The sequence below is a fragment of the Tauraco erythrolophus genome, chromosome 4 (assembly GCF_009769465.1).
Source record: "Tauraco erythrolophus isolate bTauEry1 chromosome 4, bTauEry1.pri, whole genome shotgun sequence".
In the NCBI taxonomy this organism is placed as follows: Eukaryota; Metazoa; Chordata; class Aves; order Musophagiformes; family Musophagidae; genus Tauraco; species Tauraco erythrolophus.
The window spans coordinates 55,031,650-55,055,484 of NC_141468.1; the positions used below are offsets into that span (position 1 = coordinate 55,031,650).

General features: G+C 36.7%; 1 protein-coding gene across 3 annotated transcripts in view; it reads left to right on the forward strand.

The window, feature by feature from the left end:
- The window catches only part of APAF1 (apoptotic peptidase activating factor 1), a 40,341-nt gene extending 17,189 nt beyond the window's left edge, over positions 1-23,152 (forward strand). For 2 of the 3 annotated variants that reach the window (XM_086610935.1, XM_086610936.1), the window contains exons 12-27: positions 186-364; positions 2,213-2,339; positions 4,244-4,369; positions 4,978-5,109; positions 6,977-7,102; positions 8,204-8,365; positions 8,676-8,804; positions 9,589-9,714; positions 10,670-10,789; positions 14,169-14,294; positions 14,624-14,749; positions 16,393-16,512; positions 16,848-16,973; positions 17,757-17,882; positions 18,319-18,465; positions 21,574-23,152. In XM_086610935.1, the coding sequence (XP_086467061.1) occupies positions 186-364; positions 2,213-2,339; positions 4,244-4,369; positions 4,978-5,109; positions 6,977-7,102; positions 8,204-8,365; positions 8,676-8,804; positions 9,589-9,714; positions 10,670-10,789; positions 14,169-14,294; positions 14,624-14,749; positions 16,393-16,512; positions 16,848-16,973; positions 17,757-17,882; positions 18,319-18,465; positions 21,574-21,717 (2,142 nt within the window). In that variant the 3' untranslated portion in view covers positions 21,718-23,152. The remainder of the gene's footprint in view (positions 1-185; positions 365-2,212; positions 2,340-4,243; positions 4,370-4,977; positions 5,110-6,976; positions 7,103-8,203; positions 8,366-8,675; positions 8,805-9,588; positions 9,715-10,669; positions 10,790-14,168; positions 14,295-14,623; positions 14,750-16,392; positions 16,513-16,847; positions 16,974-17,756; positions 17,883-18,318; positions 18,466-21,573) is intronic. The other variant, XM_086610937.1, reaches the window with a different exon arrangement.
- Positions 23,153-23,835: the final 683 nt, after the last annotated feature.

A 23,835-nucleotide genomic window follows, 5' to 3' on the forward strand; every position in this document is an offset into this window, starting at 1 on the left:
CTTTCCTGAACAGGATAATTAAATATTTCAGTCTATCATATGTACTTGCTAATAGAAGTAAATACAAAAATAGAACTAAGTGCTTCTGTAAGAATATTAGCTGTATAGAAAATTTAAAAAGTAAAGGACACTTAGAAAATAAATCCACTTCCTACATTATCAAATATTATCTACTCTGTACATAGGATAGCACAGGACGTGAGAACTTCCAGGAATTTCTGTCCTTAAATGGGCACCTTCTGGGACGACAACCATTTCCTGACATTATACAGCTGGGTCTTTGCCAGCCAGAGACATCAGAGGTGTATCAACAAGCCAAGCTACATGCTCAAAGACAAACAGGAGCGTTTTATTTGGATTGGATGTAAGTAGCTGCAGTCCATCTCCTGATATGCTGATCCTTTGATCCCAGAAAATCATTTAATGTACAACTAAATACAATGTATGGCTAATATAAGAACCTTTTTAAGAACTGCTGTATTTTTTCTGTGGAAAGAAAGTGAACTAATTTTCAAGAACTTGTAGCAGAAGGGGAAGTCTGAATATGTACAGCCACAAATTAGTAGTAATTACATAGGAATAAATAGAGGAATATATTTACTTCTGTACCAGTTCCTTTTAAATAAGTATTCAAAGAAGAAGTAAGATGCTTTGACGCTTTCCTAAATTTTTTTTTTTTTTTTCAGAAAGTTGGAATTGTAGTGCAAGTATTGGCTATTTGTTTGGTTTTTAGGTTTTCTAGTAAAATGTACACTTTAAAAAGGAGAGCATTTGTGTTAACTTACAAAATTTTTGAAGGTAGAGAGATGAGAAATACTTTGTAATCTCTACCCAATCTTGAAATTTCTCCTATTTAAATAATTTTTTGCTGTTTTCCTGGTTTTGGAAGTTGTTTAAGGAAAAAGCATATGTATCTAAACATTTTCCAGCATAGTCCAGTAGTCATCTGATCATGTAACCGTCTCTGTTAGATTCTACAGTTTGATGTTTCCTTTCTGATACCTGCAGTGCTTGGTGGTTAAAAACCAGAATGACTCTATGTCAGGTAATTATGATAATAACCAGGCAGATTAGTTCAGGCATACCTGAATTCAGGTCTTCTCTTTGAATATTTGGTTATTTCCTTTGGCATAGCTAACAGAATTCTAACAAAAACACTTGGAAGTTGCACAATTCAGAAGAGTCAGTCTCCAGGTAGTTCAGGGCTTTCATCATGGATGGAGGAGACTTAGGTTGAAGAACATGACTGAAATCAACACAACAGAGACTGATGTTTTTGTCTCCTATCCAAGGGCAAAGTTCTAAAAATGGTTTGTAGGATATGTAGGTGAATACACTTCTCTCTTGACCAGCAATTTCAGCTTTATTAAAATATGAAAAAAAAACCAACCAAACAATAAATGTTGGCTTAAATGAATCAGTATTCTGCAGTGAAAAACTGTCTTAGTTCAAAAGTGCAGCTACTTTGTTTGAGATGTTTTACTGATAATTTAAATTCTAAGCCTGAAGTTTGAAACTGATAATGATAAAAACTGGAAGTACATTGATTCATTGTAACAATCTGTGCATCACCAAAAATCGTCTTAGTACAGTGGCAGTTTTCTGTATTAAGATCTGTCTAAACAGGATGATTATGATTGCTACTAATTCTAAGTTTTTGTTAAAGTGAGGCAAGAGTCATTAATGTGTGTTTAGATTCTCTACTTAATGTCTGATTGAAATGCAGTGATAGTCATAGATGTTATTTACATATCTAGTGATAAGAATTGAGTCATTGCTGTGAAAATTCAGTAAATTTACTAAAATCTAAACAAATCTACAAATCTTTTTGAATAAGCTTGAAAAGGAAACTTCAGGAGAACGAGAATTCTCAGGAAGAAATTTATATTTGGAAGTAGCACATATCAGATCATAAAAACGCCAGTAGGAAGGCTGTGTCTTGCAGTGCAACAACTTTGCCCATAAAGTAGCATATTGTCTTTCTTGATCTCTAAGCAATAAAAACTCTTGAGTGAAGGTTGGAATTTGTGTTTCCCTTGTTACTTCAGCATAAAGGCTGAGGGCGAAGGTACAGTGTGTTGGTTGGGTGGTTTGTTATAAAACTTGCTGCTCAAGATGTATGAAAAAGTGTTATCTTTTTATAGAGGATTTTGAACAATAGAAAGGCACTAGGAAATCCTACTCATCTAAAATCAGCTGTCTTACCCTGTAGAAATAAAAAATCCTTGAAAAACCTCTACCGTCTGGTTGTTCGTCCACATAGAGATGCAGTTTACCATGCCTGCTTTTCTAAGGATACACGAAGAATAGCATCATGTGGAGCTGATAAATCACTTCAGGTAAGATATCTATGCATCAGCGAAAAGAGATGCTGTGTACCATTTTGATAATATTCGTTAACAGTCCTGTCACTTTTCTTTTGCTGTTATGTGGAGGTATTAGGGAACTAGAACATCTTGGAGACACAAGATTGAAAAGGATGTATTATTACATAAACATCAAGTTGCATGTTTAGAAGAGCGAGCATTATCTTCTAGTTTGAAAGCTAAACTGTGACTGCAGGGTTTATACCCTCACCAGTGTAATACGTGAACGTGAGATGCCTTTAATCATACTGAAAAGCTTGCAGCCTAAGTAACGCACCCCAGCATATTTAATATTTGCTTTTAACAATTATATTTCCAGTCACAGTAGACCTTCTAGAGAACTGAGAAACAGTAAGACATTTTAGTTACAGCTTTACTATTTCTGTGGAATGGTAATGGACATTAAGCTACTTTGGTTCTTAATTAGTAAATTGTCTTATGCAAAAGAAGTAAATCTGGGGAGAAAAATGAACCCCTGAAGTTGAGGACAGTATTACATTGGAAACGGGCCCAAAATGCTTGGAAGTGCATTAGAGGAGACAGAGAGGAAAGTGACTAATACAAATTTGCCAGCAGTCTGCCTGGAGGGGAGCCAGCCAGCTCTCAAGAAAACTAGCAATCAGCCAGCCAGTAACCTGGTAAAGTATCCATATTCCAGACAGCCAAAGGTAAGGGAAAAGAAAAACTTTTCTGCAAGCCTTTGGTATTGTTTTGGATGCTTGATGAGTTGAGTACTAAAGTAATAATATTAGTGGTGCTTGGTTGCTGTTCATTTGGCTACTTAATGTGTTGTTATTGTGTGTTTATTTATTTTATTTGCTGGCTTCTACAATGTTATGATCATGGCATCCACTTAGAGATGCCTAGTGGATGTACTCGTTTTATGCTATGCTGAAGTTATTGTGCTGGGCTTCTGTACGTAATGGCCTCGTTACTGAGACTGCAGATTGCTTATTTTTCTCTTCATTTTCTACAAAAAAAAAAAAAAAATCTGTGGATTACGATTGCATTTAAACTAAACTTTTGTTGAGGAAGAAATAGGAAAATTAGCAATAATCCTTTTGCGTTGTTTAACTTTGAACTTATTTGTGTGCTTTCTAATAGTGGCCTAAGCTTTTCAGTTTTCAAGGCTACTTCTGCTGTTTCTGTAAAATAAAAAAATAATTATTGCTAGATTAACAGTTGCAGTATCCTGAATGCTGCTGGAAAGAACACAGTGTGATTTGTTTTAATAATTAAGAATGTGTAACCTGAGGAGGAAAGGGAGACCTGATTTCCAACCCCCATTGTAAAGTTAAATACCAGAATTTTGGGATATCGATTAATATGTGACACTTTTCCCCAGCTGTCCTTTTATTGCCTATGACTAGCTCAAGACTGAGACTTCCGTCGTTCTGTATGACTTTTCACTACTTTTTTTCTTGTTTGTTCCCCAAATCACTAGTTGCTGATGAAATTCTTACTTTCCACAGAAGGATATCAGATATTTATAAACCTGGAATTTGTAGTTCTAAGAATAGTTTAGATTTTGTTAGTAGAAACAGTGTTCTGCTGTTACTATTAAAAAGTACTGAGAAAGAACAGAGTGAGGGTACAAAAAGTGATTAATGAAACACACATTGCATACAGAAATCTTTTTTAAAATCAATTTTCACCATTTCTCTCCCTAACGATTTCTATCATCCTTACAAAATTTAAGCTGAAATTAAATATTTTTATAATTACTATGTTAATTTCCCTGAAATTATAAATGCTTTCAAAAGTAAACCAATTTTATGAAAACCTTATATAGAGAGAGCTATTTGAGAGAAAACAAACTTATATTTGTGTTTTAAAATTGCATGCGAGTGATAAAAATTTATTGCTTATTGTTTTAGGTATTTAAAGCAGAAAGTGGAGAGAGACTCTTGGAGATAAGTGCCCATGATGATGAAATACTTTGTTGTGCTTTCTCCACCGATGGTGAGTTTGTAGCAACTTGTTCAGCTGATAAAAAAGTGAAGGTAAGGAAATGAAGAGCAAACAATTTTTTTTCAAATTAATAATTCTAATTTCATTTCATTCTCTGGGCAGAGCAGATTCTTAAGGCTAAATGTTTTTTTAACTGTCTGAAATCTTACGTGGGTAATTCACAGAAAAACTCTACTTGTTACATAACGTAAAAGATGCTTAATGCTAACATAATACTTACAGAATGACCACTTATTTTACTTGTATTTTCAGATGCTTCTTTTTAAGTAGAACTTATCTGCATCCAGTCCTATCCGTAACATTAGACGAATGTATCCATAATTCTTTTTTTTCATGTTTTTCTTCTGTTTTATGTGAATTATTTGGAATTTTAAATTCTTCAATATTGTAGCAAAACCTTCGTGAAATGCCAGTATTTATCAGATTCTAATCTGAATTATGACCTTTTTTCTCATAACTTCTTGTTTCTAATTGTAAATACATATGCTTTCCCTTTATCTTCAAAATATTTTTGAGGTGGTGCTAGGAATGTTTTAGGGCTTTATCTGTATTTCAGCATAGTTTACAGCTTTTTTTTTTTTTTTAAACGAAGTACTTTAAATGTGTTTAAAAATCTCTTTCATCCTTCAATTCTGTCTAGATCTGGAATTCCAGAACAGGCCAGTGTAAATGTGTATATGAAGAACACTCGGAGCAGGTCAATTGCTGCCAGTTCAATAACAGAAGTGGTCAGTACCTTTTAGCCACCTGCTCAAATGACAGTTTCATCAAAGTAAGTGGAAAAGGTTGAGATTATTCTCATGATGCTTATCCTAACAGTATAATTATTGTTATATAAATATATTTAAACACTATAAATTAAGTTTTTCTTAATGAGCCTGGTAGAAGAGAGATGGTAGCGGATATAAGAGTACTGACTAGGGCTCTGTAATCAGATTTCGGCAAGGCAGAGCAGTAGGATTGTTTATACTCAGCGAAGGAGAATGGGAATGAGAGAGTGTGGGAGTGAAACACCTGATTAAAACCAGCATATGAAAAATGAAGGCAGAAATTTAGGATTGAAGACAATAATAATGTGAAAAAAATGGATGTGGAAAGATTGGGGAAAATAATAAAAAAAAAGGCATTATGGAAGTGTAGCATGTACGTTTTTTGATTAAATTCATTGAACATAGTAAAGAAATGAAGGTGAAAGCCAACAAAATAACAGTAATCAAAGCAAGACGTTTGTCAGGTTAACCAGCTGGCACTGTTCAGACTGGGAGGCGGTATGTATACACCGAAGGAGCAGAAGCCAGGCAACTGAAGTCTGCATCTGAGGGAAGGGGCGAAACAAGAGTCAGGTAAGACCGAGGCTGAGGCACATAAGAGTGCAATTTCACAGGACCACTAAGTGAATCATACAGTTAACTGATGCTGAAGATGACAGTCCTACTGCCCTGCCTACATATTCCTGCCTTTGTTGCAGTGCCTGTGCTGATCTTATTCTGCAGTGGTGTAGTTCAAGGAGCCAACTCTGCAAAAAACTCTGTTTAGTGGGATTGGTTTTCTGCTCATTTAGCTCCCTGTAGTGGCTCAAGTGCCCAGCTCCAGTACAAGAGAACTGTTCAGAGTAGACAGTGAGATAGTTAGTTGGGGGGGACAACTGCCTCTTCCAGCTGTAGCTAGCAGGATATGAGGCGTTTTGATTGTAACGTGAAGTCTCTTCGGAACAGTTCTTGCAAGAGCTTGTGTAAACTGGAGGTAAAATACAGTTATGATCTGATGTCAAGGTGGAAAGAAGAAGCTTTCGTGCTGACCTCCTTGATGTTTTAGGACATGTGTTTTCTGTCTGAGACTGACATCTTCAACAGGTAGATTTAGAAGGGACTTGTTTAAAACTACCATTTTGGTACTGTAAATGTGATTAACATTTTAGTGTTTAACACTTTCATGGGTAATGAATAGCAGAACTGAAGTATGTACGATAATCAAAATGTCTTGATTTTTTTTTTTTCAGACAACACCATACAAGTGGCTCTTCTTGTTTTGAGCTCTCACTTGAACACTTAAATGCATGTTTGTTTTTTTTTAATATAGGAGAAAGTGAAGAAATTTGGAAACAGAGAAAGGAAATGAGGGCTATAGGCTTGGAAAACAATGTGTTTGAGAGGGATGAGGAGGAGGATACCTAGACAAAAAAGCATGGATTGTTCTTTATCCTTTGTTAGTATGGATGTGGGAAGGATGATATTCAGACTGTCCAAGACTAACATGAGAGATTTTGTTTTTGTTATTATGTGTAAGCTACATAATTCTAAACTTGAAAGTTGAAAGGAAAAGAGGCAAGAGGAAGCTTTTCTCAGTCTGAGGATACTTCGAGTAACTTTGTGCTGTTTAAGGGCCTTATCTGCACTGTACAGAAAGTTTAACGGGTTCTATATAATTCTGATGTTAACAGCTTTCATGCAAGTTAGCAGATGGAGGTAAATTGTGGGGTAACCTGGGGTGTAGCATCAAGTCCATGAGCAGGTGGGTAAAACTAAGGAAACAAATTTGAGGTTTTGGTTGCCAGTGCATGATTTTGAGATGAACGTGAACAATATGTCTTTGAATAATTCATGAATACGATGATATTTATGTGTTTATTTCTTATGCAGCTTTGGGATTTGAACAAAAAGTATTGTAGAAACACGATGATAGGTCACGTACATTCCGTCAATCACTGTAGATTTTCACCAAATGATGAATATGTTGCTAGCTGCTCAACAGACGGAACAGTAAAGGTACACAGTGTATTTTTAAATCAACTGTTTGTTTTGATGATTGGTTGTTTTGGGTTTTTTTTTTGTATGAAATGCAAAATATGAATAAGAAAACTTTGGTGTCTGTATGGTCAGCTTTAATGAATTAAATCCTGAAACAGTTGATTATTGGTCCAATTTTTAATGCAAGATTTTGAAATTGCTTGTCCAGTATCAGGGAAAAAAGTTGTGTGTCTGTAGTTGTAAATAAATCCTAGCTAGCCTCATTTGAAATCCTTTACTTTTCACCAACTTTTGTTCCTCTTTTTTTTTCCTTTTTTTTTTTTTTTCTCTGATGTATTTTAAGAAAACTGGCAGCAGGAGAATGAAATTTGTTTTTAAAAAAAACAAAAAAGAAATAAATTTTTAGATTAAATGGAAGTTTTGTCATCTCTGAAAATGAATATGGGTATAAATAATTTCTGTGTGCTATTTTCATGTATGCACTGGAAGAGAATTAAGAGGTTTATGTTTTGTATTTCCTCAGAATGTAAGTATTCTTTTTATTGCCTTGGGTTGCAACAGAGCTATGCTATTTCAGAATTGCATTTCCTAAAACCCTGTTATCTTTCTGTAGAGTTGCTAAATCAGGAAAGAAGGATTGCTGTAGCTGTTGTCATTCAGGAGGGAAATTGTAGCGAAGGCAAATATTCAGTAGATTTTTGTCAGGTGCCTCAATGAAATTAGGGTGCAAAATTAGATGTATACCAGATTTCTTATGGTGAGTGGATTTTTAATAGAGCTGCAGAGCAGATACTGGTTTTGTTCTTATTCTTTTATTAAGACAGCGTGTTATAGCTGGCATGATATGAGGGAAAAAACCAGGGAGAGGATTCTGCAACAGTGTAATTCTCTCTTTTATTTTTTCTTTTTTATTATTTTTAATTTTGGTCTGATCTGTCTGGGCTTGTGAATATTTTAATGCTGTTTCTTGACTGAGGAAAGTAGCAAAGGCTTTATTGTATTCTATCCCCCACCTCCCTTCTTCCCTAGAAGTGATTAGGAGTTAGCTTTCCCCTTTTGTATTCTGTATCCACATCAGTAAAAAGAGGTTTTGAGTATTACCTTTACTTTTTATTGCAGCTTTGGGAAACGCGCTCAGCAAATGAACTGAAAAGTATTGAGATAAAAGGTTTCTTCAAAAATGCAGATGAGCAACCAGATGATGTGGAGGTTTTAGTAAAATGTTGCTCTTGGTCCGGAAATGGTGACATGATTTTGGTGGTAGCGAAAAATAAGCTTTTGGTAAGTTCCTCATTTTAATAATTTTCTTCAGGTAGTACAGAATCATAGAACGGTTTGGATTGGAAGAGACCTTAAGTATCATCTAGTTAGAAATTATGATTAAAGATAAAATTCTAGGTCATTAAGATATCTCAGATACAAGATGCATGATTTCAAGTGTGCGTAAAGTAAAAATTTGTGGGCAACAAACTTGTTGACTGAGAGGAATACCTCCTAAACTCAAGAATGTGTCCTGTTGAGCATATAAGCTGTTTGTCTATAGTGAAGTCATACAGACCGGGTGCTAACTCCTGTAATTATGTGTTCACAGCTTTTTGATGTTGAAACGTGTGATTTGCTAACACAAGTCATTGTAAGTCATCACAGTACAATCCAATACTGTGACTTTTGTCCTGGTGATGAGTTAGTAGCAGTTGCTTTGTCTCACTGCTCTGTTGAGGTAAGTGATTCTTTGCTACAGTATACCTGGAAAGGCTATTTGTAATATAAAGCGTTAGGTTTTTCTTAATAGTTTCTTGCATGCAGAGGTAAAACACATGTAGCTATTTTAGCAGGCTTTCAATGTACTTCCTTCATTTTAATCTTCCTTCACTTCTGAAATGTAAAATATCGATTGGGGAATTACATTTTAAAGTTATACGTTCGTTTTGGACGACAGAACTCAAGTTTACGTAAAAAGAGCAGGCTACTAAATTTCTTTAAATTTACTGTTGTCGACCTTAAGAGTATAGGCCTTCCCGTTGCTTAACTCAAAACACCCTCCTCTTCTGTACGCTCCTGAAGAGAGTGGCAACTCACTAAAAAGGAATAAAACAACTAGAATGACTCTGGGACTAGCACAGCTAGAGTAAGCCTGTACAGGTATCAGTTTTGGGGTTGGTTTTGTGGTGGTGGTGGTGTTGTTTGGTTCTTTGTTTTGTTTTATTTTTGCAATCTACATGGTCAGTTGAACTTGTGTATTTTTTTTTAAATGACTGTTTTTTTCTTTTCTTTTTTTTTCCCCCTCGTCATTTAAAATTGCAGCAGTCGATTTAATTTTCCTGATGCAGTTTCCCTGACCATTGAAACATGATAAGCAGGCACAAATCTTGTTCTGATTTTAGAATGAGAAGTAAGAAAATACTAGAAGAAATATTAATTAAGTATACTACTTGTTTTGCACTGCTTTCCCTGTAAATGCAATACAAATCCATTTGATTTCTTCTTTCGTATTTTTGTTGTAGTTATGGAATATTAAATCTTTATCAAAAGTAGCATATTGCAGAGGACACATGAGCTGGGTTCACTGTGTAGCATTTTCGCCAGATGGATCTTTATTTCTGACGTCATCTGATGACCAGACAATACGTGTAAGATAACATCTTTCTTTTTTGAAAATGTATTATTATTATTTAATTATTATTATAATATTATAATATTTAATATAGTATTAAATTACTCATTTAAAGAATTGTGTATTATAAAATTATATAATATATAATGTTTATATTATATATATTTAGTATTTATGTGTGTTTATAGCCAATATAGGTTTAAACATTTGTTATAAAATTATTTAGATATACAGTAAAACGAGCTGCCTTTTTAACTTTATTTACTGTATATCTATACAGTTATTTTTTTTTTTAAGTCTAGTGGCTTTTCAAGAGTAATTGTACCCTTCGACTTTGTTTTAAATTTTATCTGAATCAGGAATTATGAAGTTTTTTTGAGAATCCTGGTGGACTTAATATTATTTTTGCTGTTAAATATATTTGCATGTTAGTATTTAGGATAGATTTCTATAAATGTAATGCCTCATTAAAACTGTGAAAGTAGAACTATAGTTTACCAAAGTATAACCTTTCCTTTTCTCCCAAGTTAACGCTTATGTTCTTGGAATTTTGAAAGCAGTTGAAGTATAGAAATCTGTATTTGGTATTTTTTGTAATTGGATTTTAATGCTCTTCTTTGGATGAAAAAATTGTGGACTTTATAGCTATAACTATAATCACAGAGGAGTCTGCTAGTCAGCCTGGAAAAAAATTAGTTAAGAATAGGGTGGATGATCTACTTAGCGATATGGTTTAATGGGGATTAGGGATGGTTGGACTCGATGATCTCTAAGGTCTTTTCCAACCTAGAAATCTATGAATCTATGAATCTGGTGGAATCCCTATAGTAATTGCACAGCCTTCCCTAGTAAATAGCAAAAGTGTAATTTTCATTCGAGTTCATAAGAGTTTGGTTTAGGAGTACTCTTGCTCAGCAAGTTTTTTATCTTGTCCTTTAATAAAACTAATGAAATACTGTGTTCTTCAACAGATTTGGGAAACGAAGAAGGTGTGCAAGTCTTCTGATGCTGTGCTGAAAAGTGAACTGGATGTTGTATTTCACAATGGCGAAGTGATGATTTTAGCAATTCACAATCAGAAGCATTTACAAGTAAGCTGTATTTCTCAATATGTTAGTATGTGTAAACGTTGTCTGCAGATCTCAGAAGGAAATGGAGGAAGCACTGAAAGAACTGCTCGTTCATGGCTGTCAACAGTTGAATCTGTAGCAGACGACTCTTAATGATAACATTTTTATGTCTAGAAACTCGGCCTAGTGTAGTAAGCAAAAAATGAAATTTGGGGGGTAATTTCCACACTGATGTCAAAACTGAAGCCGGACACAGGAACAAAACTGTTTTCTCTTTATGACTACGGAGCCTGTGGACCCTCCCAGTGGCTTAGCTGTGCACAGCAACATGTGCAACACGTATAGACCAGGCGTTACACAGCACATGCACATAATCCATCAGGACTGCTGTGTGATAACTGAAAGAATCATCTCAAATTGGAGGAGTGAAAGGTGTGAGCCCGGGTCTGCCTATAGCCTTAGGAGAGCACGGGTCTTTTATGTCCTAAACAAAATATTAATAGTGGATACACTCTTGTTACTGTGGATTCATTCCTAAGTAGGAATGAATCTTTGTTCTGGACTGTGAAAGCAATGAATTCATGTTGGTGAATGTGTAGGTAGATGAGTGTTGGAATAGATTCTGCTGCGCTGCACAGAGGGACACTATGCAGATAATCTTTTTGTGTAGGGTCAGGTCCTTTTTTCTAATTTGGCCGAAGGCAAACACGTAAACTATGTAATCCTGGCTAATCAGCATGACAATTGCCTTTTTTTCTAGTCCTAAGAGATGCTCAGTTTTTCCTAGGATGCTGCTAGAATGAGAACTTCCTTTCCAGACACTTTTCCACTTGTTTGCCCTGTACTTCCTGTTTCTCTCTTCCTGATTATTTTCTGTCCTACTCCTTTTGTCTGTCCTGTCAACAAATTAGCCATTTCTTACTCTACTTAAAAATCCTATTAAAAAAACCTTAAGTGGAATGGTGATGATATACATAGAATAGCTAAAGTGTCTCCAATGGGGCCTTGGCAATAAAAAGATTGCTGACTTTGAGCCAATAGAAAGCAGTCAATGTGGAAACTAAAATTTATATGAACAAATAATATGTGAGATAAGAGAAGCTGCATTTATTGCAGTGTAGAGATGGGAGAAACCACAGCGAATGGAATTATACCTATTTATGTGTGGGAGGCAGTTTAAGATAATAACTACTTTTTAATCTGCCAGAATTTTAAAATCTGTAGCAACTACTGTGTAATAGTGTAGTCTGGCTCTCATTTGAATAAGTAGATGTGATCTATTTATTTATGATTAATATATTTCTATTGTAACTTTACTTGGACCATTTCTTAGAGAAAGATGGTGCTTAGATTTTCTGCCCTGAATACAATATTCTGACATCCTGTGGAGGTGCAGTCATGAGAGAAGAACTGTCGTGGTTTTAGGCTGATCCAGCAACTAAAACTCACACAGTCTCTCCTTCTCCAATAAAGTAGAGAGGAGAGAAAAAAAAAACAAAAGGACTGAGGGTTGAGGCAAGAACAGAGGGAGCACCCACCAACCATGGTCCTGGGCAAAACAGGCAGCGCTTTTCTCAAAGCAAAACAGTTTATTAATGATTACTTAGAAGGACAAAGGGAAATAAAAACCGATTACTTGAGAGGACAGAAAGAAACAAAACCAGATCTTAAAACCGACACCTTCCCCCCCCCCCCACCTTCCTTTTCCTCCCGGCTCTACCTCCTCCCCCCAGCAGCACAGGGGGCAGGGACTGGGGGAGTGCAGGTCAGTTCATTCCGTGCTGTTACTGCTGCTTCTTTCTTAAAGGAGAAGGAGTCCTTACACCCTTTTCCCCTGCTCCAATGGATCCCCTACCCACGAGGAAAAATCCACAAATTTCTCCAACGTGAGTCCAGCCCACTGGAAACAATCCTTCCCCACAGATTGCTCCGGTGTGGGCTATACCACAGTCTCGGGTACTTAGGGAGCTGTAGCCACTCGCTCCGGCGTGGGTCGTCACGAAGACTCCAGATGCCTTTCTGCCTTGTCGTGCCCCCAACACGACCATCCTCGGGCTCAGGCATCTTCTCCCCACGGGCTGCGAGTGGGTCGCTGCTCCACCGAGGCCGTCCTGGTTGCAGGGGGGCAGCCTGCTATCTCACCATCAGCCGCAGGGGAAACTCGGCTCCGGCACACCTCCTCCCGCTCCATCCTCACTGACCTGCTGTCGATGCGGCTCTTTCTCTCAGATCTCAGTCCTCTCCAGGTGAACTCAGCCCAGTGGGCACCCTGGGAGTGGGGTGCCCCCGAGTTCCCCAGCTGGCTCCGCCGCCGCCATCCTCCGTGGGCAGCGCCGGCCCGACGCAGGCAGCCGCCCGGCCGGGAGCCAGGGAGCGGGGGCAGTGCCCTCCTCCCTTCTCTGGTCGATCCTGGGCGAAGCACCTTTTCCGGTTCCCTTGTCCTGACTTAAATAGGGCAATTCGCAGAGGCGCCCTATTGGCTCAACCCCGAGGGGGATGGCAGTCTGATCCGGTGGCCAGAACTAAGCCTAACCCGGTTCCAAAACCGGGGAGGTCGCAGGGAACAAAATCCCTCTCCTGCCACCAGAACCACCCCCCCCTCCACATCAAACCATGACAAGAATCCATTGTAGGAAAAGAATAGATTTTTCACCCTTGCACAAGAAGAGAAATGGACTGAAAAGACAGTTAAGCATGTATACTGTAATTTAACAGCATGTCTCTGCTATCACGTCTCTAAAAGTAGTTTTTCTTGCAACCGTGATGTTTTACCCTTTGTAATTTGTAATCTCTTCGAATTGGGATCCTAGTCACCTTTTGATGTACAGCGTGTTAATTTTTAAACACTTCACACTGGTAGCTTTCTAAACTTAAACTTTGTTTGTAAATAATTGTATTTCAAAGATTTTATTTTATTCCCCCCCCCCCACCACGGGGAATTGATTTGAGGGTGATACTGAGTTGAGATTTGGCGTGTTGTGTGTACTTGTAAGTTTAAAGTCATGCTTACAGGATATATTTAAGGTATTTTATGCTCCATTTGGCATGAGCTGTAGAATCTGGCTGGCAAGGTGAATTTAAGCATGGAGCTTGCTATATGGCTTTTGAAATTTGGGAGTAGCATTTCAAGTTACTGTTTTCTGTAGTCAGACAACCTTTAAAAAGCCTTCTAATACTGAGATATGTTTCCTCCTGCAAAATTGTCCTGTTCAGAGAGCATTCTATAAAGACAGTTACACTGACCTTCAAAGCAATTGGTTTATGAAAGTAACTGATCCTTATAATTCAACGTTTTGAACAGGTACGCTGTTCTCTTTAGCATTTTTAGCTCTGTATTGTAATTTATTTAAGTTTAAATTTACAAATATTGTAATAACTTAATTAACTTCCTATCTTGTAGCTTATCAATGGAAATACAGACAGTGTTGTTATGCAGACAGCAGCTCAAGAATTCCCCATTTCCTGCTGTTGCTTAAGTGAAGATCTTAAATTTGCAGCTTTTGGACAGGAGAGTGGAACAATAAAGGTATTAAATCCTGAATTTGATTTAAAAAATAATAGGAAAACACCCTTCTTGGTGCTTTTTCTTTTGAAAGAAGTATCATTTGAATGACTTTGTACAATAATATTCTTCAACACAGCACACTAAAGTTTTTGCATTTGTGAGTGATGCCTAAATGACAATAATTTAAAGGTAGGGCTAATAACATATCTCTGAATTTCATTTTACCAAGGACTAACTGAGAATCATATATTTACAATCTCACGTTATTTAAAAAATAATTTGCATGTTCTTTTCTTCTTTTTCCTCAAGTATGTAAAATAAATATAATTATTGCTTTCTTCATTGTAAAGGTGCTACAGTTGTTGGATGGAAAAGTTCTGAACTCCCGGGAGGCCTACAGGACATCTGTGCAGCATTGTCGATTTACCTCTGATTGTCAGACTCTCATTTCAAGTGCTCATGATTCAGTTATACAGGTTTGGGAGATATTTAAAAAGATTATTTTGTAACTTACAATTCGTTTAAAAAGATCTTTTATGCTATAGATAATACAAACTCAGAAAATGACTACTGTATTCTGTATTGCTCCATCTTGGGGTAAAGGACCGTAGAAACTGTAGGCTGTATTTATACCTTATGTGGTAATGAATATTGCACGATTTCTATTTTTAATGCCGTGGGTGGTAGAAAGGCACCATCTTCTTTAAGATGGGTGAAAGGAACATTAATTTTCAAACAAGATAACAGTTGTAGTTGCATAAGTGAAGGGTTTGGGATTGACTCAGAACTGTCGATATATGGTAGGCCTGTCAGTGGGCTTGCTGATACTGTCTGGAGAAATGAAGTAGAGACCTGCCTCTGAGCAGGCTGGTGTGTCCACCTAGTCCCGTGCAGTGCTGAATACAGATGCCAGCTAGAAATAGAGCGGCTGTACTAATGTAATCTCAAACTAATAAGCTCTGCCTCTCTGCAGGGTAGACTGGCTCCAGAGAAGCGTTCTGGTGTGTCTGTTAGCATTTTATCTCACCTCAGGGATGCACTTTTGAAGTGAATGTCCTGGTGGTTTATGCTTACTGTGCTTTAGTTCGCACTGCAGCGCAGTGCCAAATGTGCTGACAGGATTCCTGAACTAGAGCACATGCTCCAGCTGCTAATAAGCGTTCAGTCCACACAACCCAAACGGGGCTGGTTTGAAATAAAACCTCCAAAACACATGCAGGTGCTGGTCCTCAGCACTCATTTACTCACTGAATCTGTTCCAACCTCAGTGTTCTACCTGCTTGCTGATATACGTGTAACCGATGCAGCATTCTGCTTCGGTGCCCCTTTCGATCTGAAGCTGGCTGAGTGCCATCACTGGGGTCAGTTAAGGCAGTACAGACAGCTCACCGCTTGATGGGCTTTTGGATCCTTCTTTCAGGTTTCTTCTGGGTCCTCACCTCCACTGTCGAGTGGACAGTGCCTCAGTGAAGCCTCCAGGATTGTCGTCTCAACACCTCTGCTTTCCGTTCTTTCTCTGTTGCAGAAAACCGATTAATTTGAAAACTCTTAAATCATTGTCATTTGAATTGATGCTTAATAGCTTCTGTAAAATAAAATGACATTTCTTTAGTTTTCAGGAAATAGTCGAACTAAAAATAGAAGTGTCATTTTGTTACAAAAATGCAAACCAAAATGTCATTTCATTAAAAAAACGCTTTAATAATGTGAAAGAATGTTAATTTAAGTATGGAAAATATGAGGTCTACCAGATGACAGAAGTCTATTTGTTGCAATAATCAAAGGTTTAAAACCCCAAACTTCTGGGCTGCCTAGAAAATTACAGTTTTGCTTTTTCTTTTTAAATTGCCTGTTAATTTTAAGTATCAAATTCACTTTGAAAATCAGATTATGTGTATATGATAGGGAGCTGTCTTATAGGTTGACTAGTAAATGCTGTGGCATCCTCAACCTTCAGCATCTCTACTATGGACATCATCAGTATCTAACCTTTTAATTAGTTTCCACCTCATAAGAACTTTTGATTATTCCTGTGACTTAAGAAGAATGAACTGATTGATTTTTAACTTATGTTTGTCATTAAATTTTTTTTTAAAAAGTATTCCATCTTCATGATTAGGTATGGAATTGGCAGTTGAGTGAATGTGTGTTTCTAAGAGGGCACAAGGAAGCAATCAAGGATTTTAGACTTCTGGAAAATTCAAAACTTCTTTCTTGGTCATTTGATGGAACTGTTAAGGTAAATAAAAGACTATGTATTGACAAACAGCATAAAATACATTTTGCTGTCTCTTCTGACATTTGGTATTTCGTGGACTTTGTGTTGACACACAATTTATTGAATTGATCCTGAAGTGTAAGCTGACTTTTAAGACACAATTTTGCGTTTTCTATTTCTAGTAAGATTTACAATCTTGTAGTATTTTAACTATACCAGCAAGTATAGCAAAATGTTGGCCATATTAGAACCGTGTAGCTGAATTTTATCTCCTATATATTGTTATGTAAGATGCAGGTTTTTCAACCTTTTTGCAGTATTACAAAAGTAGCCTGTTTTTCCTGTGTATTTGGTAGGTTTGGAATATTACTACTGGAAACACAGAAAAAGATTTTGCTTGCCACGGAGGTGCTGTTCTTTCCTGTGCTGTTTCCCCTGATGGTAGTAAATTTTCATCTACTTCTGCTGACAAAACTGCAAAGGTTTGTTACTCTCTATACAAAGATAAAAATTATGCCTTATTTGTCCTGAAATGCATGCTGTGGATTTTTTAGTATGAGGTAACTAGTATTTATTTAAGTTATCCTATTGTATTTCTAGTATTAGATTTCTCGTATCTGTGAACATGTTTCTAAAGCGGTTACAGTCATTCATGGTTGATCTTGGATATAACTTGAGGCTGTCCTGGTGACTTCTGTACAAATAAAATGCATGTTTAATGCACAAGTTTGCACAGAGCTCTTTGTTTAGTTCTCTGTATTGATTTGTTAATAGCTAACATTCTTAATTTGGAAATCTACATTTCTGGAACTTCCAGTGAAAAGTGCTGTCCATAGTTGCTGATATTCCTGTTCAGAAGCAAGGTGCAAAAAGAAGTGAACTGTTTGATATTCTGGAACTGCCCCATTAGATTTTTTTAAGTCTCCCATTAGATTTTTAAAATTAACTTTAAATTGATTTAAATCCTTTTTCTATTAACAGCTTTAAACTTTCTTGTAAACGAATCAGTTTCTTGAAAGAGTATATTCCAAGGAAAAAAAACGTACTGGCAGTTGGTTCAGTAATTTGTAGCAAATGCACTCTTGTGTGATTCAGATAATAAAAAGAAAACCAGACTGCAGTATAATACATACATAATTGCACACACATATATGCATATATATGAAAAGACTCAGGTACTTTTGAATACTAATGCCTTTTCAGAAAGAAGTCATGGTTGTTTTTGAACTTATCTTTTTCACTTTTCTGTAATGTTTTCCATTTAGATATGGAGCTTTGGAAGTTCATCTGTTCTACATGAGCTGAAAGGTCATGAAGCCTGTGTGCGGTGCTGTACTTTCTCTCCTAATAACAAGTTATTGGCCACTGGAGATGACAAAGGAGAAATAAGGGTACTGCTTTAATCTTGCTGTTTATTTTATAATTCAATTGATCGTCAGTTCACAGACAGAAGAGTTCTCGTAGCTTATGTTTTACATGTCTAGTTCATTAGCATTGTGGTAAACATCAGGGAGTTGAAAATAGCAAAGTTTGCCACATGAGACAGTAATTTTTAGCTATATTGATAGACTTATGTTCCATGGATGCTGAGAAACTGATTCACATGATCTGATAATTCTGCTGTGAATTGCATGTGTGATTAAATCCCTCATATATGATACAGTTCTAAAAGGAGAACTCATGTTTTGGATTATTCTGTCACTTCAAGTAGAATGCTTATTTATAAGGCTTTTTTTCTCTAGTATAGAAAATGTATTTCAACTTTCCTTACTGGGCTTCCCCCCCCCATTAAGTTTACTTATATACGTAATCTTCTCTCTCTTTCAGATTTGGGATGTTTTAACAGGTGCATTACTTCACTTCTGCTCCCCAGTTACTGTAGATGAAGGAGAACCAACACATGGTGGCTGGGTAACAGACCTGTCATTTTCTCCTGACAGTAAAATGCTTGTGTCATCTGGAGGTTTTCTTAAGGTAAGCCTTGAAATAATAAAATATCCTAACATACCAAATTTAATTGCAATTCTCTGATAATTCTAAAGGAAAATGCAGACTAATTCAGAGACAAACCTGAAATGTTTTACTTAATGCAAAGCTGCTCCATTTTCATGGCTGTCTAGCACTTTTCGCTTTTCTTCTCAAATCTGAAAGCCCTGTGAAAAGGTCACTTAAGAATTCAGACTTCAGACTTGGAGTTTGTTTTCAAATTCAATATATTCCATTTTTATTAGCTTCAGATTTTTATTAGCAATGTCCTTCATTAATGTATCTAATATTAAAGATTGCAGTAGTTTTTATCTGCCTTAATTGCTGCTGAAATTGAGTGGCTATTGTGTTTTTTATAATGAGCAGAAAAATGCTCTATGTCAGGCTTTTATTTTTTTAAAGATACTGAGTTTTAAGTTTTTTTCGTAAATAGAAATTCAGAAGGAATTGCAAGTGATAATTTTCTGTCTTGGAAGACATTCTATAAGTAATCTTTGGAAGAAGGTGTGTTGTAACTGAGGAAATCCAGTCTTCATCAGTCTTTCGTTGGTTCAGACATCTACCGGGCATGTATTTTTTGGGAAAAAGGTGTTCTTTCTTTCGGTCTGTGAATTGGTTCTTCATAATTGTAAATTTCTCATTAATTCTTTTTTTTTTCCCGCTCATGCAATAGCTAATACCTTTTAGTAGAAACTGTGTGTATGCGAAATGACAGGTTGTGGAGTTCTCATCTCACAGAGTGCTAGAGGTTAGTTGATTGTTGGTCAGTGTTTAACTGTTACACATGCTAACAGACTCATTTTTGGAAGTCAGTTAGTAACCGCTTAACAAACACTGTTGAATATTCTAATTTAGCATTGAAAACATCTTCTGACATTTATTTCATATTAAAGAATCAGATATGCATCCCGTTTCTAGCTTCCTTCCCATTTTGTCTTGTGGTTACACAGTATGGTGGTGTGATGCTTCTTAGAGTCCTAGAATGGTTTAGAATGTTAGGGACTTCTGGAACTCATCCAATCCAGCCTCTTGCTAGAAGTAGTTTACAGAGTTAGATAAAGTTGCTGAGAGCCTTGCCCTGTCAAGCTTTGTCCCCCACTCCAACAGGAATGCTTCTTGGCCCTGAGAGGAGAGTCTGACTGTGTCTTCTGAAACCCTCTTTTTGGTAGTTGAAAACAGCCGTTAGCCACCTTCTCTTCAGGCTAAACAAATCCAGTTCTCTGTTTCTCTTTTATGACATCTGTTTTAGGTGTCTAGCCATCTCAATGACCAACCAGACCATGCTGGACTTGCTGCAGTTTTTCAGTGTCTTTCTTGTACTAGGGTAGGGCTCAACACACAGTGACGCAACTGCTCGTACTTTTTGAATCTAGCAGTCCACCCAGCTTGTCACCTGCCTTGTATTCCACCTATCCAGTCTTTATCTCTCCAATTTGACTGTAAGGACGCTATGGGAGACTATGTTTAGCCATAAAGTCAAGGTTAATCACATCCACTGCTTTTGCCGTGCTATTTGCAGAGCCACCATTATTGTCAATAGAAGTCAATTGGGTGGTTCAGCATGATTTACCTTTGGTAAATCTGTGCTAGTTGTTCACGATCACCTTTTTGTCCTTCATATGACTTGAAATGGCTTCCAGAAAACTTGTTCTGTAATAATCCCAGACACTGGAGCGAAGATTACAGGCCTGTAGTTCCCAGCATCTTCTTTGTCCTTTGTGAAAGTGGGTATGGCATTTGCCATTGGGACCAGATTTGATCACCATGTCATTTCAAAGTATTGTATTTCCACTTTTCTTTCAAGATAACAGATGTATGTGTGTGATGTGCATGAAGACACACACACGCACCTCAAACACACCCCACACCCTTTTTGCAGGGAAATACTAGTCAGTGAAAGTCTAAAACATTTCAGAAGTTTGGACCTCTGAAAACTGGACTGAGTTGGGTTGTAGAGTTACATGGAAGATACCCTTAAACAAACAAGTCATCTTAGTTATAGATAGAGGTGCATCCAGCGGTGTACTGTTGAACTTGCTGTATGAATGGTACCCCTGGCCCAGCACCTATTCGTTTATTGACCAACAAAGGTTCAAGAACTAATCAAAATCTGGTTTTGTTGGGGGTTTTTTTGTGTTGTGTGTTTTGTTGGTTTTTTTTTTTCTGTCCTGCATCTCCATCAAATAACAGACACTTTAGGAAAAGTGTTTTTAATCAGAACGCTACAGCTGTGTAGTTGCAAGTCTGTATTATGCACGCAACTATAACGTTACATATTTTGTGAGATGAGTAAGCTAAAAAGTAGTAATACCACCTGCTTTTATAGATGATCAAAGCTGAAGGTAATCTGTTTTGATATTTTGCTGCTGCACTCAAATGTTGCAAGAATAGAGGTCCGACTTCTTGGAACAATCAAGTAACAGCTTTGTATTGGATTGTGTTTGGTTCAATTTTGCATTGGTCTGCACTTTTTCTGAGGAATGTGAAATTTTAGTCTACGCTCATGAAGTAAACTGATGGTCAAAGCTTTCTCTGTATCTTTGTTATTAATGTTTACTGTATATTCTAAAAAAAATCAAAACAAACTCCAATCTCACTGAAAAAAAGTCTGTCCTGCTAACAAAACTGCAAATAGTTTCAACTGTTTCAATGGTTCAATCATACATGATTGATCCTCTTGTGAGTCTAGCTAAGTTTTTTAATCCAGCTATTGTTTCAATTATTTTTTCTGGCAATGTGTTTTGTGTATTAATTTGGTTATATAAAAATACATAATCTTTTAAATTTTAGACATGTTTCTATCTATTGATCACATTTTGTGATGGGGTAAGGGACAGTACCTGAATTTATTATTTTGTATGCTTTCCTGAAATTGAACAGCTTTAGTCTTTTTTTTGAAGTTTCATTTCATCTGAAAGTCTTCTACCTCTATTTACTGGTCCTAAACATTTTCTACTTAAGATTGCTTGTATTTTTATTTTTAATTCTACCTCTTTGGGGAAAGCAGTTCAACTGGGCTTGTCATGTTAAGCCTGTTTATAGAATTTATTCTAAGCTTCCTTCAACTAACTGAAAGCGTGTTGTTATTTTTTATAGTGGTGGAATGTAACTACTGGAGAATCTTTACAAACCTTCTACACGAATGGAACAAACCTCAAGTCAATACATGTGTCTCCTAATTTCAAAGTGTATGTGACCGTTGATAATCTTGGTATTCTTTATGTATTACAGAAGTTGTGATTAATGTGCTGAACACTGCAAAAATAATTCATTTTTTTAAGCTGGAAACAAAATTCTGCTAAATGTTTGTCTGACACTCATTAAGCTGTGAATTATATTTCATTGTTGTATTCGTGATGTTTTCAGGTACATTTATGTACTTTTATGCATGTTTTTTCAGATGAACTTGCATTCAATCTTGTTTTTAATAAGCGTTATTATAATCCTTAAGTCTCAATTTGCATCTTAAGTATGTTGCTTCCAATTTGGTAAGGAGATTATGTTAAGGTTTATTCAAATTAGTTGAAATTAATATTAATAGCAGTGAAGAAATAATAGGAGTATAATGCTTTGAAATTGTATTTCATGCTAAGGCTGCTGGCTAAATGCTCTGTAGCCATGAACACAACTGTGTAAGATGCAAAAAAAATTCCTTTTACTGTGATGCAAGGATTTTCATTTCATACAGAATGGCAAGAATCAGGGACATCCTTCATTTGAAAAATGAAACTAGCTATCTTGGTGCTTGATGTTCAAAACAAATCAAGTAGCTGTTCAATTTACAGCAGCAGTGCTTCCCACTTGTGGTGAGAACCTTCATGCTTCTAATCTTGTGGAGATAAAGTGCATTGTAACACATATGAGCTGTTCCTGCTAAGGGGAACATCTTGAGTCTTGTTTTCTCAGTGCAAGATCTGAAAGGATATTGCATTTGAAATGGAAGAGAGTGTGCCACGTTTCCAGTCAAAGGATAAATACAGCTAAACTGCAAATGGGAGTGGTTTAAAACCTATGTATTGAAAAATATAAGAAAGTGTGAATTTTAGTTATTTTTCCTTTTGGAATTAGCATTCAGTTTGTACTGTGGAGGCATTTTACTGTTGTCGGCTTTGTTTACAGTGAGATTCTATGCACAGGGATCTCTTGCCAGGTAATATGTGATTTTCTTTTTTATTTTTTAAAAAGATTTTTACAGTCTATTTATAGATTCAATATAGGGTAGAAACGCTAATGTTTTGTACTAATTATACTTGACATATCTTTTGTGAATAATTAGATAACAGTTTTTCTTAGGTACCTAGTAAGCCTTGGTCTAGTAAATTGCCTCTTAGCTGCTATGGGCAGCTGCACAAGCATTAATATAATGATTTTCATATTTTTGTAATTGGCAGTAAAACTCTCCATTTAAGTACTTGATTGTAAAAAGTACATTAGCAAGTGTCTCAACTTATACTGAATAATTAAATTCTTAGTATTTTCCTGGTTTTGACAATCACCAGTTTTTCTTCTTTTTTAACTTGATATTCCACCATTTCTAAGGTGCTGTTGAATACGGGTCAGTGTAATCAAAGTACTTCTGGCAGAAATATAAAGAGAAGAAATTAAATAGAAAAACCATGATGTTTTGTATTCTAAGTATGTACAGCATTCAATAAAGATAATCCAGGTAGTATCAGCCAAAGTTGTAAATGAATTTAAATTGTTGAGCATTTTTTTTTCCACAGGGTAGGAGGGAGGCGGAGTGCTACCTCTTTTATTGTGGTTTTATTTTCAATCTAAATGTAATGCTGCTTTACAAACTACATCAAAATACTTTGACAGGTAAGACAGTATTAAATATGAGACTGGGCGGAGAATGGATCGAGAGCAGCCCTGAGGAGAAGGACTTGGGAGTACTGGTGGATGAGAAGCTCAATATGAGCCGGCAATGTGCTCTTGCGGCCCAGAAGGCCAACCGCGTCCTGGGCTGCATCAAGAGGAGCATGGCCAGCAGGTCGAAGGAGGTGATTCTCCCCCTCTACTCTGCCCTCGTGAGACCTCACTTGGAGTATTGTGTCCAGTTCTGGAGTCCCCAACATAAGAAGGACATGGACTAGTTGGAGAGGGTCCAGAGGAGGGCCACGAAGATGATAAGAGGGCTGGAGCACCTTTCCTATGAGGACAGGCTGAAAGAGTTGGGGCTGTTCAGCCTGGAGAAGAGGAGGCTCCGGGGTGACCTTATAGCGGTCTTCCAGTACCTCAAGGGGGCCTACAAGAAAGATGGGGAGAGGCTGTTCAGGAGGGCCAGTTGTGATAGGACAAGGGGTAACGGTTTTAAAATAGAGGGAGGTAGGTTCAGGTTGGATATTAGGAAAAAAT